General features: G+C 38.7%; 1 protein-coding gene across 7 annotated transcripts in view; it reads left to right on the top strand.

Annotated features, from left to right (window-relative positions):
• The window catches only part of DOCK4 (dedicator of cytokinesis 4), a 433,703-nt gene that overhangs the window by 167,358 nt on the left and 246,574 nt on the right, over nt 1-19,771 (top strand). For 6 of the 7 annotated variants that reach the window (XM_030308247.1, XM_030308245.1, XM_030308251.1 and 3 more), the window contains exons 2-3: nt 16,701-16,784; nt 19,229-19,269. In XM_030308247.1, coding sequence (XP_030164107.1) covers nt 16,701-16,784; nt 19,229-19,269 — 125 coding nt within the window. The remainder of the gene's footprint in view (nt 1-16,700; nt 16,785-19,228; nt 19,270-19,771) is intronic. The other variant, XM_030308249.1, reaches the window with a different exon arrangement.

Raw genomic sequence — 19,771 nt, 5'->3', positions numbered from 1 at the left:
AGTCTGGTGTGTAGTCCATTGGTTCAATAGCCGTCATCTTATTTCAACTGGGCAAACAGAGAGAGGGTACTCTGCAGGATACCCGTATGGAAGAGCCTTGGTTTGAATTAGTGAAACATTAGAGGAAGCCTGAATGCCCATTGATAACAGAATGCTTCGGTAAATTATGGTCCTTCACACTGTGAATCTCAGGCATTACATTGTTATCAGGAATTTACATAATATCATGTCGTTGAATGCAAAAGCAAGTCATGGAGGAATATGTATTAGGTGAGCCTGAATTTGTGGAAACACAATAAATTAAAGTTTAACAGTAATGAATAAAAAATACTATGTGAGAGGGAGAAGGAGAAAGCGTGAGAGGGAGGGAAAGAGAGAGCGAGAGCAAGAGAGAATGAACTCTTAATTCCAGTGAGTGGGAGTGAGAAAAAGTGGCTGGAGAAGGGGTAGACATTCCTTTGCTACTTTAGATAGTTTTGTGATGTTTTAGTGTTTTTTCCAGTAAACATGCATTAGTCGATATTCTAAAAATTAATAAAGAAAATTTTAGGGGCGCCTGGGTGGCTAAGTTGGTTAAACGGCTGACTCTTGATTTCAGCTCAGGTCATGCATGATTTGGGAGTTCGGGCCCCATGTCAGGCTGTGGGCTCACAGCTCAGAGACTGCTTTGGAGCCTCTTTCTCCCTCTTTCTATTCCTCCCTGGCTCTCTCTCAAAAATAAATAATAAATGTTAAATTAAAAAAAATTTTTTTTTAAAAGAAAAAGGCTTAGTCCTTTTTTAATTAAAAATTTTTTTTTTTTGTAGAGTCATGTCTGACAGGTAGGAATGGTTGGAGACTCTTTTGAGGAAATATTAGACCAGAACTCCCGGTGCAGTAAGTAAATGAAAAGGCATAGCTTTTAAGGAAACTGTTACAGATGGGAGGAAAATTACTGAGTAGATTTGGGTGAATTTATGGAAATGATGGGATCCTTTGTGGATGACAGACTCACAGAGTGGATTAGCCTAACCTGTCTGTTGGAGGATGTTAGACTTCCTCCTGTACTGCCAGTAGCCTAAGGAATTTTTATTCAGCTTACAGTTGAGAACACTGTATGAAATTCACACACTACTTCTTCCTTTTTTTGAGCTACTCAAAGGATAAACAGGATTGATGTTTTTACTTATTTTTTCATTTGTATCTGCCCTTTTTGTTGTTGTTGTGGGTATAGGCCCTTTGAGAACAGATATATTTATAACATTTTATATCTCTGGGACTCACCTTACCTATATACAACATGGCCAATAACTAACCAGTAATTTTCTGAACAAAGAACAAGGATTTGCTGAAGTCCGTGCTCTAAAGCTCATGATACTCATTTGAGCAGTTTATGGATTCTTTTTTTAAGTCCATATCTAAAGGGCTGATTTCTGAACTGAAACACTTTAGAAGAGAAATATTATAATGGCTCTGGGCATCACCTTTTGTCTTCCCAGTGCAATCTGACGTTAGTCTCCCAGTGTGGGCAGGACGTGGTAATGGGCTCATCTCCCATCCTCATTTGCCCCACCTTAGATCTAGTTGTTGGTGAGAGCCTTTGCGACTCAGCTCACAGTCCATCCATCCTGGGCTCTGGGTCATCCACTCCATAGCCTCTGAGGACCTGGTAGGAGTGTGATTCTGTATTTTCAACTGCCTTCTTCTGCCCTCTCCAGAGGGAGAGACTGTCTTGAGGGGAGGCATGAAAGCTAGCTAATTCAGACCCAACTGATTAACTATACCAGGCTACCATTTTCACTCTACTTTGTTATGATTGCTGCCCCTCCCAGAGTACCATGGAGCAGTGGGATAGACCTCTTTGCTTTGAAATTTCCAAACTCCCTTCAAGGAATCTCTCTGCAACCTCTCTCTCTATTCATGGGTCTTGACCCTAGTAGGATACCAGACAGGCCCTATGTTTGTTATGCCACCCTTTGGCTTACCCCTTTTGTCCTCCTATCCCTTTCTAGAATAGAAAAGCTCTTCTTTCAATGGTGGGAATGCCTTCTGTATCTTTATGTTCTGTATCTTAGAGCAATGACTTGAGTCCTCCAGGTTCTAGTTCTTGACATTTGAAGGACAGCCAATGAGTTTAGAAGATGCTTATCCCAGCAAAGCAGCCAGTCTTTGGCTAATGAAAGCCTTGGTTTTCACAACTATTGACTGGAAAATGAGCAAATTTGTTTGGGAAGTAGGAGACTGAGCATCTCCCCCTTTGCTCTGTTGTCCCTTGGAAACAAAACTCCTTCCCCAATGGGAGGAGGGCTTAGAGGCACAGGCAATCACTGGGAATGAGAAATACAGATGATAATGTGTAAACATACTGTCCAGCTATAGAATCAAATGTGTACCTATGAATCCAAGAGACCTCCACCTCCCCTACCCCAAATTTCCTGATGTTAAAACTTACTCATGATCCTATTCTGTTAAGTGGTGAGTGTGTGGAAGAAGAGTGGGGCTCTAGAGAGAGCAGTGTGCTTTTTGATTATAGGAGCCAATTCTAACTCCTTAAAACTGCACTATTTTCCAGACCCTTGAGTCTTTTGGACCTAAATCTGGAGATAACATTTATCTAAGCTGGGCCATTGTGATTACCAGCTATCACACCTTCTCATTATGTTCTAGCTCCCTGACTCTTATTGCCTAGCTTTTGTCCATTTGTTAAATTCTTTTTAAAAATTTTGCTTGTGAGGTACAAGTGGCTCTTTGGCATAGAAAGCAAAATCTATTTCAGCCTGTTTTCTGAGCCCTGTGATCTTACAAGGCCTTTGGGTTTGGGATTCTGAAGTTTTCATCATTTAAGCCAGAGACTTCAATAAATGATTGACATCTACCCATTTTCAAAAACAAATGTCAATTCAGAAATTTATTTTTCACAAGGCCACTAGGTACAAGCTGCAGACTAAATAAAGAACATCAGGGATTCAAACTAAGCCGGTTTTGGGGGGGGGGGGGGGGTTGTTTGTTAAAAACAAACAGAAGGACTGCCACAGCCAGGCAATTGTGTGAAGCTGAACTTTTTCACCTTGGGAGTTTGCGATTGATGCACATTAAGTCCCTTGAGATATCTTACATCTAGCAGGACCCCACTTGTCTTTGGGAAACTGACAGAATGATCTATTATTTCTATGTATGGATCATGAACTAAAAAAGGTTCAATCTTAAGGCAAAGAAAGGGAAATAATAGCTTGATGGAGGGAAGGGTGGGTACATTTTAACCCATCTGTTTTGATGAGATCTTGGATAATATGTCCTCCTTGCCTGGTGGGTTTGTCAGAACTGGGGCAGCTGGTGGGGAGGAGATGATGGAGAGGCACTTAGGGACTTATTTTGTATCTGTTTCACAGCTTAAAACACAGTATAGGAAAGTTTCCCCTGTAATGTTTGGTATTTTTAACTGTGCAGCTCCAATTGTAGATTGGAATTTCCTGACATAGCATAGCTTAGTTCTATTATCTTCTAGGTAAACAAACAAACAAACAAACAAATGACCTTCTTGAACATCCACGGTTTTAAGAACTCCAAGGAAAATGCAGAATTCTTAAAAACTGCATTCTCTAGTAGGCTACTCCAGATTCATTGAAAGGGTTCAAAAAGCCACAAATATTTCGCACACAAAAAGACCCTCTAACTTCGTGATTGAAAAAACTTGCAAGAAGCATGTTCATCTGTTAACTGATACTTCATTCAGCTGGAAGAGCTGGAGTGAGGGGAAAGGACAGGGACATTTATTGATATGGTTTACAGTTTTGTATTTGAATTTTATGAGAAGTTGATAAGTTCAGAACTTTTAAGCATATTATTTTGGATTCTTGGTAGTCTGTTCATTTATATGAAGAAAGAAGATAAGAAGATAGGAAGATCCATGCATTTATATGAAGAAATAGCTGCATTACTCACTTATATGGGTTGCTTTTATACTTTAAGAATCCACTCTATTTACCTATATTTATTATTAATAGTGAAACTTATAGAAAATTGTCAGTGTTTTATAAGGCATAATTAACATACGGCTGCCACCAGAGGCTATAAAAGCGGATACGTTTAATGATAGTCACTAATAAAAGAAGAAAGAGTCACATCTTCTTACATGGACTTTTCCTGTAGGTGTGATTTCTAGGGCTGCTTAGGCATTCGAGGTCCTAATTCTTCTTTTTGTCAAATGGAATTATCTTTAAATTCCCACACACTGATGGAATTACACATTCCATGGTCATTTGAATTTTTGTATGTTGAGGTTATTTTGGGCAGTTGGAGATGGTCTTCCAAAAAAATAAATTTTCTGTGTTGCCTGAAATTTTTTTCTCTTTCTAATCTTATTATCTTTGAGCGAGCACTTGTTATTTCACACTGCACTGGCTAGAATATTAAAGGCAGTCACTTTGTATGTAAGCCCCAAGGGCATTCACATTGTCAGATTTAGTTCATGACCAGACTGAGTCACCTCCAGTGATACTCGGAAAAATAAAAACAAATGCAAAATTATTCAGACCAAGGAATTGCAATAGATGGATTGTTCCTAATTAACATATTGTGAAATAAATGACTGGTTTTGGCTGTAACACCAGACCTGTTGTCTGTTTTTAAAGTTATTTTGGAAAACTTATCTAGTTTATTTGGTGAGTTTGATTGTATAAGGGGAAAGAATAAATGTTTACAAAGTATTTTTTTTCTTAATTTTTTTTAATGTTTATTTATTTTTGAGAGAGAGAGAGAGACAGAGTGCAAGCAGGGGAGGGGAGAGAGAGAGGGAGACACAGAATCCAAAGCAGACTCCAGGCCCCAAACCGTCAGCACAGAGCCCGACACGGGGCTTGAACTCACAAACCCTGAGATTGTGACCTGAGCCGAAGTTGGATGCCTAACCAAGCCACCCAGGCGCCCCACAAAGATTTTTAACCCTAGCCCAGCACAGTGATTTTCATTCTTGATTTAAAAAAAAAAAATGAGGTGTATTTGCATGGGAGGAATATGGCTGGTGGTGGGGTGGGGAGGGGTGTAGTTTTTAAAAGTTTCTTTTAAATAGTGCAACAATTTGCTAACAAAGAATCAAAGTATTTCAATTCTTATGGACAACATCTGGGATCAATAGCCAAAATTTACAGTGAGAGAAAAGGGTTGGAAGCAGTTGCTTCATTAGTTTATAAAATTGGAGAAAACACTCTCCCTAGAGAAACTTGGTGCCCTCTAAAAACCCTGAGGAAGGATTTAAAAGTTCATTTATAATTGATAAGTGCTGAATTGGTAATGTTCATTTTTATCCTGGTTCCCTGATTTGGCCATTATAGTTTCATGAGTTTTGCCTTAACTTGTCATTAAAATCTCAAAGATAAACTGGCAGCATTTCTTTTTAATATCTTTTAATTTTAAAAATAGTAATTGAGGGGGAACAGAAAGGCTTCTTAGAAAATTTATAAAGTGGAAATAATAGGGTTAGATGAATTTTTTGGAGAAAATAAGCCACACGAATACCAGGTTTACAAATAACCTATAACGTTGTGATTTTTTTTTTTAACTTTAATGTTTATTTTTGAGAGAGAGAGGGAGAGCACGGACAGTGGAGGGGGAAGAGAGAGGGGGATACACAGAATCTGAAACAGGCTCCAGGCTCTGAGCTGTCAGCACAGAGCCCAACACGGGGCTCAAACCCATGAACTGTGGGATTGTGACCCGAGCCGAAGTCAGACGCTTAATCAAGTGAGCCACCCAGGCGCCCCTGTATAATGCTGTGATTATCCCTTTAAGGCTTTTGTAATCCTGCCACTTCGCAAATCTAAAGAGTAGCTGGGGTGGACACCTATCAGACCCTAGATGACATAGGCGTGCATTTCTCAGCTCCCACTGGTCAGTTAATTGTTGTGTCTGCACCGGGTATTGAGGTAGAAATGGACTTGAAAGAGAGAGGTGGTCTTAATGTAAGTATGTTCCTCTGGGGAGAAGGGAAATGACAGAAGAAAAGCAAGATGTATTCATAATTATGCGATTTGTGTTGGGGGCACTGAGCAGCGTAGCTGGATCACCAGGCCGTGGCAAGTGTAGTGTGGTGCCTTCTCTAGGATGGAGGTTTTCTAGGAGACCAGGATGAGAAACTTGTTATCAGGAAGGAGTTAACTTATGTCCATTGTCTCTCCACACTGGCTAGTACCTCTCCACCCCCCCCCCCAAAGCTTACCTACTCTACTGAAATCTCTCCCATCCCCTAATTTTCATTGTATGCGAACTTATAATTGAAGCTGCTTAATCGATTAAGTAGGCTATTATGTGGTAGCTTGAGAATCTACTCATTGATTCTAAATAACCAAATATATAACATTTCTAAAATGTAAATCACCTGTAAGTTAGAGATTCACTGTAGTTTGTAGTCATTGTCTTATTTTAAGTTAGATTTTAGCAATCAATTCTAATACAGCATGGGAAAGAATTAATAGGCAGTGGTAGCTGCTGTGAACATGAGGGAAGCCTAAGACCTTGACTAAAAATGAGGATTATGGCACCCAGTTATTAGGAAGTATTATGGTACACGGTTACGAGGAAAGTGTTCTCCAGAGAAATCGAACCAGTGGGATTCTATGTGATTTATGATTTATTATATATTACATATATAACATTAATACACGATTATAAGGAATTGGCTCATGTTGTTATGGAGGCAGAGAAGTCCCATAATGCAAATTTCTGAGAACTGGAGGTCCTAGCTGAGGCCAGGAGAAGACTGATGTTCCAGCTTGGCAGTCAGGCAGAGAGGTTGAATTCTTCCTTCTTCCTTTATTCTATCAGGCCCTCAGTGGGTGATGCCCACCCACATTGAGGAGGGTAATATGTTTTACTCAACTCACCAATTTAAATGCCAATCAATCTCTTCCAAAAACACCCTCACAGACAGACCCACAAATAATGTTTAATCTAGGCACCCTGAGTCCCAGTCAAGTTGATAAATAAAATTAGCCATCATAGAAAGCTCGATTCCTTCCATGAAATAAATTGAAATTTTACCGTGATTCTCTTATTAGTCACCAATAAACATAGTAAAGATAAAAGAGTTGAATTCAAACCTGCAGATGGCTATAGTTAATGATAGGGCCCATCCAGTTTTCCTTGAAAATGTTGGGTTGAAACAGTAAATACACACACACACACACACACACACACACACACACACACACACACACACACAGACACACACACACACATTCATTGTTTAAGGGAGTAGTACCTGAAGAGGTCATGCATTGTACTGAAAATTGGGCCAAAATATTATTTATTTTTCACTTTCTAAAACAAATGAAGGTTAAAGTTTTATTTTGTTTGATATGACTAGGTCATCTCAAGGATACCTCTGGTAGCTGTGAGGTTAATTTTATGTCTTATGCTTAAAAAATAAAGACTAAAGTCAGGATATTGTGCCTACTTCAAAAAGGATCCATTGTAGGTTTTGACTGCAATTAAGATAATTCAGCTGTGTCTGGATAACCCTATGAAAAAACATCAGAGTTAAATGGCTAAGGTTGCAGGCAAGAATCATCAATGTATGCTATAGAAAGTATGATGAAAATAGTATATTTGCATAGTAATTTGTTAATTACGAAGGAAAAACTAGTAGCTCTGTAGTCGGAAAACCACTTTACCCCAGTGATTAAGGTTAATTAACATCACCAGGAATGAGATACATTGCCATTGTATATACCTCCTGATAAGGTACACTGAGCAGAGCACATCGTCACTTCTGTGGTATTCTTGCCAAAATTGCCTATCCTACATTTAATCATGAGGAAACATCAGACCTAAATTTAAAGACATTGTGCAAAATAACTGGGCAGTATTCTTAAAAACATCAAGGTCATGAAAGACAGAAACTAAGATAATGTCAAATAGGAGGAGACTAACAAGATAACAGTGAAATGTAATGTGGAATCCTGGGTTGGATCCTTAACCTAGAAAAGACATTAGTTGGAGAGTTGGTGGAATTTGCAGATGATCGGTAGAATAGTTGATAGCATTGTATCAATATGGACTTCGTGGATTTGCTAAGTGTACTGTATTTATTTAAGATTTTAATGTTTGATGCAGTGAAGTTAAGGATGTATCCATTTTTGTAAGTTTCCTATAAATCTGAAATTATTTTAAAATTAGAAGTTAAAAAAAATAAGCAGTAGGCATTTTTTTCCACACGAGAATAAATAGAACTACAAGTGTGTCCCTGTGTGTACATTTAAGTCACTGGGGAGGGGCACCTGGCTGGGTCAGTGGGTGGGGTTGCAACTCTTGATTTTAGGATTGTGAGTTCAAGCTCCACATTAAGTGTGGAGATTACTTAAAAATAAAAATCTTAGGGGCTCCTGGGTGGCTCAGTCAGTTGAGCATCTGACTCTTGGTTTCAGCTCAGGCCGTGATCTCATGGTTTCATGGGTTCCAGCCCCACGTCAGGCTCTGCGCTGACAGCACGGAGCCTGCTTGGGATTCCGTCTCCCTCTCTCTCTGTGCCCCTTCTCTGCTCGTGCGCACTCCCTCACTCTCTCTCTCCCTCCCTCTCTCAAAATAAATAAATAAATAAAATTTTAAAAATTAAAAAAATAAATAAAAATCTTTAAAAAATAAAAATGAAAAAAGTCACCAGGGACATAAAATAACTGTATTTTGTAGGAGCCAAAAGATAGAGGAAAATTCTTTCTCATGATTTAGGAACTCCATGAGGCAGGTGCCAAGTGTTATCTTCAGCATTGTATTTCTAGTGCCTACCGTGAAGCTGGCACATAGAAGGTGGCTGTTGGCTGAATAAATGAGTACATTGCACACCTTGGTGATTTCATTCCAGTGTATATTCAAGGAATACTTTCTGAGTACACACTGGGTGTCAGACATTGTGCTAGGTGTTGGGAACATAAAGGAGCTGCAAAACTAGAGGTAATGAGTTTAACTAGGATGTAGGTAGGAGGAGTGCCTAGAGTAAGCCTTCCTTGAGGAGGATCCTTGAGTGTTTTTGAAGAACGCCTGATAGGGAAAGGCAACAGGAAGCCAGAATCCCAAGTAGAAGGAAAAGCATTTGCTCAGTCGTAGATAAGAGCTTCAGTGTGACTGGTGAATGTGGTTTATAAAAGACAAGGTTGGTTGGAAAAATGTGTAGGAGCTGGATTTGGGGCGGGCGGGGGGGGGGGGGGGGACCTTTGGACTTTGTTTTATTTCTCCATTGACCTGTTTACTGGCTTCGCATTTTCTAAAGAAATTGTCTGTAGCTGGTTTTCAGTGGCCAAAACCAGTCAGAACTAGTGTTTGTTCAAAACTGGGGATGGGCTTCGTTATCAGAGTAGAAAGAGAAGGTACTAAATAGGAATGTAGAGTTTGGTTCTCTTCAGATGGAAGTTGTACAATTTGCACAACATTGGGAATGAAAGCCCAACTTCAAATTGGAGAAGAAAAAAAAAAAAAACGTCTGGAGGAAAAATTAGAAATATGCAGGCTTCACTGTGTGAAGTGAATGTTCATAGATGAGACAGGACTGGATATTAGTTTGGACAGAACATTGGAAGAGGCTGCGAGGACAAGCTGGGCTCTCCCCACTGTGGGACAGCCTGGGAGTCATTCTGCCATGGTGCAGAAGGCAGAGATGCTGGGGCCCAGGAATGCACTTCGCTTCTCCTGGGCTGTGTTGTGACTGAGTATTTAGTACTTGGGGAGAGAAACCAGAGTGGGGGGAAAAGGCACAGAAGGATAGAACAGTGTATTTTTTTTTTTCTTTCTTCCCTCCTAGCACAAGATGACAACAAAAAAATATCAGGAAATTTAATCCTGTGTTTCAGAAACTCTCCTAAATAACATAATTTCCATATTAACTGCTTCACACTGGAAAGAGGCACTATATATATATATATATATATATATATATACACACACACACACACACACACACACACATACACCCTATATAATCTATCTTTATACACCACATACTTGGTGATAGATTTAATGTTTGTTTGGAAAATGGTATTTTGCTTCTTAGTGAAAATTCTTCACTCGGATCATGAGGAAAGCAATGCGTACTTTCTGTTACTTAATTCCACTTTGTGACCTGACGGGCGAATTGTAATTTTTCCCTCCTGATGCTCTCTGTTATTCCTCAGACAAATATTGTGACGCAGAGTGAGTGTTTAAAGCTGAATCTCCTTCCAATCCTAGCCCTGCATTTTAGGAAAATCCCTCTTGACTCTGTTATTTTCCTTACCAGTCTCATTTGCCAAAGAAATCCTGTTTTATCAACTTTTTTCTTTCTCAAATGGCTGAGCCTGAATCTTTCTAAGTTTGACTTGTTAATAATGATTTCCAAGAAGCTATAATAACAGAAAGAATTTTTGACTTACTACTGAAAATGGAAACCTTATTTTTGCCTATGACAGATTCAGGTTCAGCCTCCAAATTACTGGGTAGCAATGATGATGAAAATATAATACCCTATGTTCTTTACATTTTATAGTCTTACAAATCTCATTCTCATAAATTTGTTTGATCCTTGTGACATCTCTGTGTGCAAGGCCAGACAGGTGATGTCATCCCAGGATGGCAAATGGAAGGACCGAGGACCACGTGGTTCATAAGCATGGAACTAAGCCCCAGGCCTCCAGTCTCTATTTAACTTTGTCTCCTTTTCCTACGTGCTGGGATGCCTTTGAGATAATTGTTTAAACTCTGTCTCTTCCCTCCTCCTGGCTGGCACTTGGCCAAAACCATAACCTTTTCTATCATCTTAAGTTGTTTTTAAAAGTACTGATAGGCGGATGTAATAATTAGTTCAGAGTTTTATTGTTTGACCTTTAATTGTTCTTGTAGCCACTTAGGCAAATGCCTTTGCATTTGTAACATTAAAACCAAGGTGAAGAATACGTTTGTGACTCTGGAGAATAAAAACGGTTCGTTTACTGCCGCAGTGACAATGTCTTCAAATAAATCTTCATGTGGAATAATTCCCTCCTAATATCATTGATTTGTTACCTTGTTTGTCTCTTTTCCTCTTCTTTATCTCTAAAATGGGAAGTGGAAACACCTACATCATAGAAGATTAAAAATAATACATAAAGAATTTAGCAAAACCCTTAACACAAAGTAGTAATTTTAATAAGGTTACTTTCCTTATCCCTTGAAAATAAATTTTGGAAGACATAAATTCTGAATGGGTAAAGCTTTGAAACTGGTAGCAGGTTGGGCTTTCTGGAAAGCAAACTCTGAGCTGGAGATGAGTTTGCATGATGTTACTCAGGGAGTGCTCTCAGGATTCACACCCATGGACAGGAGTAGAAGGAAGCAGGACAAGGCACAAGAAGAAGTTGACCTGTGATGCAAGCCTGGTGACAGCCTTCGTCGCTTGAGCTAGTTGTACCGAGTTATAGCATGAGGATCTGGCCTTCTGACTCCCACCCGGGCAGTCACTAGATGCAAGCCACCCTGGGAGGAGGGCGTGACCTTGGGCAAAGCAGCTCTTTACAGCTGAGACAGTTCCGGAAGGGGGCTGGCAGCCAAGGGCTGCCTGCCCTAATGCTCTTAGCAGCTGGACGGATAAGTCATGCATTTCTGAAGAGGGATCTTGGTATTGCAGCAGCCACCACCACACTTTATGTTTACCTTGAATCCAAATGGCAGTGGTTCAAGCAGAAGGAAGTTCCCTATCCTCTTCACAGTCAAGGACAGCAATACATTTTCAGGTGATACTTGTGAAGTGTCAGAAATGAATATGTTTTATTCAATACGCTTGTGATTTTTCACTCAGTCCAGAAGGGAGTCATGGGACGTGCTCAAGTCCTGACCATAGTAACTGTGGCATATGAATGGATTCCTGCTTGTAAGTGTGCCTGTGCTTGTGCTCTCAGGTGTGGCTGCAAGGTGTACTGGGGGCGTGACCCACTTCCAGAACAGACCCAGATCCCAAGGTCATGGCAAGTCTGAGGATGAGAAGGAGCACAGCATTTCTTTCATTTTCTTAGTTCATTTCCAGCATCAAAGCAGCATTCAGGAGCTCCCAGTTTATCTCCCCATCCCACATTCATTTAAATTTTTTCGTCATTCTTTCTGAGCCACCTGCTTCCACAGCCCTGCTGTCATACTGATAGCCAGGTACCTATAGAAATCTCCAAGTGATGACCATCTGCCCTCAAGCCCTATTCCAGACAGCTATTAAGAAAGAAGAGTCTTGGCTTCGAGTAGTATTCTGCTTTTCCCCACCACATTTGTTCTCTCCCTACAGGCGGATATTGTACATGTGCACAGAAGGTAGCCCCTTGTTTTCCTCTGTAGTTCACCATTTTATGAAATAGAGTCCCTGGAAAGAATTTCTCATTAATACCCTTTCCCTTTTCTCTTTGCTCCAGCTCTTATCCAGGTTCTTCAGAAGTCCACCAATGACACTCAAAACTAATCAACCTAACTATAGATATATCCATGGCAAGCTAGAGCTGAATGTACAATGTGAGATGCATGCAGACATAGGCAAGAACCAGTTCTAAATGTGCTCTTTGCAAGAGTTTGTTTAGCATGCCTGCACAGTCCGTGCCTGCTTCATCATTGCCTTCTAACTGTTACTGCTGTGTGTCAAAATCATACAACTACTCACATCAATATGGTTTTTTTTGTTTGTTTGTTTGTTTGTTTTGGTTTCTGGTGCAATCATAGCACATGTTTTTGTGGCAAAAAACAAGCAGTTTCATTTTTGTATCAAATAGGATTCTTGGGCTAATCTCAGAACTTGAGACCAACAATACCATGTTCTGTGTTGTAAATAGTCAGATCACAGGTGACCTTTCAGACCACAATCTGTTCATGAGTCAGAGATACTATTACTAGAAAGACGAAGCCAAAACTCTGACTTTGAGAGATGAGTTTCTTTCCTTTATGTCAGAAGGGACAAAGCATTTTCATTATTATTATTATTATTCTTTTACGTTACATTCCATTCATCTTAGATTGTCAGCCCATAAAGGGCAAGGGCAGCCTTTGCCAGACTTGAATTGAATTGTGGCAAGTAGAATCATTGTAAATATTGTTTTGACAATGATGATGAAGAATTTGTTATTGTCTGCGAGGTAGACCTACTTCATTGACTTCAAGTAGTTTTTTAATTACTTTTTTTTTCCGTTTTTGCTTTGAAAAGTTGCAGGACTCTGTGATTGAGTTTCTCTGTGCTGTTTAAAAGTTTTAAGTAATGAATTTGTTGTTTGCATGGAAAAACAGTATCATTGAAACTAAGGTATGGGTCTCTACTTCACAGAATGATTTTGCTTTCTTTCTACCTTCTTCACAGAAAATACTTATGAGTCTCTATGAGGTTGTTTCTCACAGCCATTTAATTTCAAATGAATTGTTAATAGGTATTAAACTGATTATCATTATATGAAGGAATAACATGAATGATAAAAGACACCTATTTATGGTATGGCTTTCAAGATGGCTATGCTCTACACTTAAGATTTTCATCTTAGGTAAAAATTTTAAAATCCTTGACTCTAACTTAGGTGTATATGCATATTTGTTAATCCAAATTAATTTTTTACGTAATAGCAAATGGGGAGAGATGAACACAACACCATATTTGGAGCCAAGGAAATCCAAGGAAATCAAACCGAATAGTTGAAATATAAAAATTTTCCTGATGCCACATGCAGAAACGGAAACACACACACACACACACACACACACACACACACACACACACAGACAAGAAACCCTGCAAAACCTTAAACCCAAAGGTGACTGAATCAAAGGTAACTGGTGGCATTGTGGACATTGTGTTGAGGAAGGACAACCAGGGAGGCATCCCAGAAGGCTTTACAGTGGCCCTGTTGAGGGATACAGAGAAATCCACCTTGTAATAGCAGGATGAAGCAGGACTGTCAATAGACTACTATTTTAGACTAACATTTCAGAATGGGTGATTGGGAGAGAGAAAAGAGCTGGATTTGGTTAGAGGATGGCAGGATAACGGGTTCAGTTGGAAGTATGCTCAGTTTTAGGTGCTTAGATATGGGAACAGAGATCTACAGTTTCTAAGTTTGTGTCGGATTCTGTGGGCACAGATCAGAACTGGAGAGAGACTTGGCAAACCATTTGTCAGCAGGTGATTCTAGAAGGCTTGGCTCTCTCTCCAAAAAGGAAGAATGTATATGGATAGGAAGGAAAAAGTACAGTTTAAATAATTGAAGTATTCATTAAATGACTAGAATGTACCTAGTGTGTAGTAAATTATTTCTGATAGGTGCTTTATTTAATCCTCCACTACCTTTTACAATTCCTTTATTGTTACCCCCATTTGCCTGAACAGGTAATGAATGCAGATTTTGAGAGGTGCATTTACTAAAATGAAAAAGCTAATAAGTGTTTAAGATCTGGGTTCAAACTCATGTCTCACAATAACAAACTTGATGCTATTTGCCTACACCCCAGCTTTTATGCCTCAGCATCTTGGGCATAGAATGCTGGATGACACCAACATTTAGGAGAGCTAAGAAAGGAAGTTCTATAGAAGAAGGCTGGGGAGTGTGAGAGACCCAGTTCAACAGAGGATAGACTCCTGAAGGCGATATGCAAAGTCACAGTTAGGGGACTGGTGACTTCAGTAGCGCAGTTTCAGAGCACAGTGAGGGCTGGATTGAGTGGGGTGAAGTGTGAAGGGAGGGGAAGAAATGAAGTGCATGGATGGTACTACTGTGTTCAAGAAGGTGCTGAGGGCTAGGAGAGAACATGCAGCCTTGGGAGTTACGAGGGCATTTGTGAGTAGTAGGAGCTATATACAGAGCTGTGCTGGGGATTCTGTGTGCTTAGATCTCTAAGCGGAGCAGTGTGGAACCACCAGGATTTGTGAGCAGTCGAGGTAACTTCATGAATGAAGAAAGGCAATTCTGGATGCAAGCTTCTTCTGAAGTCTTTTAAAGTGTTATCAGTCTACTGTCTCTTCAGTTGTTGATCTCTTGTAAGAGCTCTCTGAAAGTTACTTGAGATAATCTGTCAAGATATACAGACCCTTGATTATTTTTTGAGCAAACATCTTCTAGTACCTCAGTATGAGGTCATATGGTATTTATGGTTATAGTTAGAAAATGACATCATGGGGGCACCTGGGTGGCTCAGTTAGTTAAGTGTCAGACTCTTGGTTTTGGCTCAGGTCGCGATCTCACGGTTCATGAGATTAAACACTGTTGTCAGCACGGAGCCTGCTTGGGATTCTGTCTTTTCCTCTCTCTGTGCCCCTCCCCAACTCGGGTATGCACACACTCTCTCTCTCAAAAATAAATGAACTTTAAAAAAAAGAAAAAAAATGACATCATGAATTAGTGCTTGTCTAAAATGTTCTAACTTGGTTACTATACCATTATTTTCATCCATCTCATGTACCATGGGTTATGTTTTCTGTCCTGTGTTTTGATCTCTACTGTTAATTTTGTTTGGAGATTACAGAAGAGTTTTAGACCTCTCTAAAAGCCCATTACTTATGGCATGTTCTGATTTTTGACAGATTCATGTGTTTCTTCAAGCTTTTAAAGTACATTCACAACAGTAGCAATAATTTATTTTGGGGATTGGGGTTGTATCTAAATCTCACTGTCTAAGACAGAATTATAAAATGGATTTCCAAAATTGTGGTCTTTTAAAAACCATGCAGTCAAAGCATTTACTATCATTTTTTAAAACGTGAATTGCAAGTTCAATATGGTGCTCATAGTATTTAACAGAACATGTCTCTTCTTTTTTCATGTTTTGGAGTGCATTTTTTTTCTATTTCTCCATCCTTATCTCCTTTTTGACTCAGGCATTGCTCTCCTGGGGGGAATCACTGTGCTTCAACCTGTCTGTAGATCCTCAAGGTACCCAGAGGTGACTAACCCATACATACTTTCTCTCTGGTTTTAACATCCTAGTCCTGTCCAGCCCTGTGAAATGTTTCAGAAATCAGTCTCTAATCACTAGGTAAGGCTAAATGGTGACACCCTACTTACCCCTGGACACACACACCTGATTCCAGGAGAGTTAAGCCATATGGGGATTGTCATCGTGGCTCTGTGTTTAATGCTAGGAGAGGAGTCCAGTCATAGCTAAATAAAATGTTACTATCCATTACTACTCAAGAGACTGCTTTCATGCCACATACTTGGTTAAGCTCTGGAGACATGCTAGTATAGTAAGCAAATAGATGCAATCGCTTCTCTTGAGGAGTTTATAGTCTAGGGAAAAGAAATCTCTTTTAAGCAACATCATAGAAATGTAAACCAAGCTTCACAGCAAGAAAGATAGGCATTCGTCATTTGTTATTGAAAACATATTTTTTGAGTAACTATCACGGGCGAGGTGTCTGGATGAAGAGTGAATATAGCAGTAACAATGGCACAGGTCTTTCCAGGGCTCTTCAGGAAATATCTTTGTCACACAGGTTATTGAGTGCTAGTGTTGATATTTTGTATTGTTTTAGTAAATTCCCTATCTTTGAAATTCGTATTTGTAACACTTATTTGACCTGGAAGTTGGTAAAGTATATAAGACTGACTCTCTTCAAAAATATGTAACATTTAAACATGACAGCAGGTTTTAGCTCTCCAAGTGTACTTCCTCTTCACATTCATTTTTCCTAGTCGGTAACATTTAATAGTAAGCAGTATAACTGGCTGTAACCAATATGATTATCTTCATATATTCTATAACATTTCTTGCAGTTATTGCCAGCTTTCGAGGAACGGTACCATATGGCCTGTCATTGGAAATTGGAGATACAGTTCAGATCCTGGAGAAGTGTGATGGTAAGTGGGCTAGTTACCCCACTGTGGTTTGAAGCTATATACCCAACCTCCTCACCACTGGACAGTTCGTAATGTTTACAAATTCTGTCCTCCTATTGATTTCTGGAATTTTTCCAGTGGTCACAGTGAACCATTTTTGACAAAGTTTGTTTCTTGCAATGTCTGGCTTATGGAAAAGCATGATTTGCTATTTTTAAGCTGATTTTATTGTTCCTGATATTATGTCTTTATATTCATTAGGTGCCAACATAGAAAGCAGTTGAGGCTACTGTATTTGTGGGAGTTCATGATTCAGTGCCAAACTAGAAGGTCTTTGTCAGAATCTCAAGTGTCTTGTAGGTGCCCAGGACAGGAAGAAACATACATCCAGAGCAGAAATGGCTTCTGCAAGGTTAGGTAATCAGAGGCCTTGGGGAAGGCTTGAGCCAAGGCCAACTCTGCTCTGGTCCTGCAATCCTCTCTCCACCCCTAAATTTGAACTAAAGTTATTCAATGCATTTGAAATGTTTGTGGAATATACTATAAGAATTTTATGATTATTATTGATTTATGCAGCATGTTAACTCATTAAATCAAGATACTTAATATGTCCTCAGATGTTTCCATTCCTGTAAATGGACTTGAACTCTAGTATTTAAAAAGATCCCAGTTGAAATGACTACTCTTTTTTTCTTGTTAATAAAATGGCCACATTTTAAAGCCCTTCTAGTATATCCCAAAATACTCATTTTCTTCTGAAATGCTGTCTTCAGTAGGAATTTATAATATGATAACATCCATGAAACTGTATTCCCCAAAACAGAACTATTAAGTTCACTTATAACCTGGCATTAAATGGTGTTGATACATGAACATTTATTCTGCCCACTGTAAATGAAATCTTTAAGAATACAGGTTGTCTAGGTGGCTCAGTCGGTTGAGCATCCGACTTCGGCTCAGGTCATGATCTCACAGCTTGCGTGTTTGAGCCCTATGTCAGGCTGTGTGCTGACAGCTCAGAGCTGGAGCCTGCTTCAGATTCTGTGTCTCCCTCTCTCTCTGCCCCTGCCCTGCTTGCTCACACTCTGTCTCTCTCAAAAATCAATAAATCTTTAAAAATTTAAAGAAAATATATAATAAGGTCTTCCTTGTTATTGCCAGATGCATTTTGTCTATGTTTACTTTGTGTACAGGTAAATATAAAATCTGTTTTGGAATGGTGCATAAAAATGGGCTTCATAGCTAACAGGAGCTCCTTTGTAACCTAAAAACCTTTCTCTGTGATGTAATTGGACAGAGACCTCTGTATGAGATTTTTGCAGTTCTCAAAAAGTTTTGATTTCTGTTAGAATAATTATTTAACATTGGATATATTTCTTGGGTATGTCTTTCAGGGATATAATAAATCCTGAGATACACAGTTTCTCCTCAATTCATTCTGCTTGCTTCAGACTGATTTTAAAGCTGTTAAGTATGACATTTTACAGTATATCCATTTCAGAAAACTTATGAGGAACAAAAATATTTAAATACAAGTTCAAATATTTCCTTTTAAAAATTCAGTTTGTTAAAAGGTCCAATTCAACAGAATATTTGTTACATGGTAAAATAATTTCTTACCAAGAAACAAAATGGTTCTGTGCTTGAGGAAATTCTAAGTTGAAAATAATACATTTATAGGGGGCTGTCTATTTACCATATATATTCATATATATATGCTCTGTGCTTGTTTTAAGCAGTGAAAAGATATGTTACTCTTTAGGGATAGTGCTATACAATTGATACAGAATTGCTTGGAGGTTAAGTCATAGGCATTCTATAGAATAAAAATTAGGGTCAGATCATTACTAGAACATTTTGCTGATAAGAGTGCCCATCACTGTTATTAATGGATGATAACTGATTTCCCACTTCTTATGCTATCAGACTGATCCTAACCCTAGATGATGGGCTGAAGGATGTGAAAATTCACTCTATGACTGTTGGCTGAGCCCTATTGTTTGGTGATAGGGTCTGGACCTTGTAGTCAGGCAAAGACAAATTGGAAACATATTAAATCTTTTGCAGATTCTTGAATTTCCCTGAGACATAGTGTATAGCCTTTTTTAAAAGTAGAGAAACTATACTCAGGTAAATTAACCTGCCCTAAATAAAATAATAAGTAGCAAAGCCAGAATTTAAGCCCAATCCTTTGATTCCAAACCCTGTACTTCTATTATGCATGTTTCTATTTTTCATATAAATTTCCATTACAATTTTTAGAATACTTGTATTAATAGAATACTTAAACTAGTAGTCTCTTGAGCTATAGTCTAGCTTATTTCCAACCCCCATCTTTTCATACATAGAATATTTACATATAGGGTAAAATTCTATCAGTAAAGGACAGACTGATTTGTAATCACTTTTCTTGAAAACATTACAATGGTTTAATCAAAATAATGACCATGATTATTTCTCCACAGGCTGGTACAGAGGATTTGCTTTAAAAAACCCAAATGTCAAGGTAAAAAATATTACTCCTAACCATAATTATGGAATTTTTTTAAAGTTATTTTACTTTATTTCATTTTACAATTGTAATTACAGTTGGAACTCTTAGTTGAAATGCCAAATGGCAATTCAGATTTTCATAATTTTGAAAATTCCTTTGAACTCGGATTATCATTAAGACATGCTACTCAAGTGGTAATCCAACATAGCTCTTGCAATTTGTACTGAGAAGACCTTAATAAGCTCATTATATATAAACAAAATCTTTTTGAAGTGTTAGTTTAGCAGAGGGCAAAATTAAAATTCAAGGGGAAATTAAAATTCAGGGTAAATGGATATTCCAAAAGAAATATCAATTAGAGGTATTTAATCTTTAAGTTTTCTGTGGTATCATTTGTAAAATAGTGGTGTGGAGAAACACGTTTATTTCAGAAACCTTGTCCCTTTTGGGTTTGGACAGGTGAAACATGGGGAAACCATATTATAAAGAGGTTCCCCTTCTTACCATTCCAGAC

Source organism: Lynx canadensis, chromosome A2 (assembly GCF_007474595.2).
Source record: "Lynx canadensis isolate LIC74 chromosome A2, mLynCan4.pri.v2, whole genome shotgun sequence".
NCBI lineage: Eukaryota > Metazoa > Chordata > Mammalia > Carnivora > Felidae > Lynx > Lynx canadensis.
This window is presented reverse-complemented; position numbering and strand designations above follow the sequence as displayed.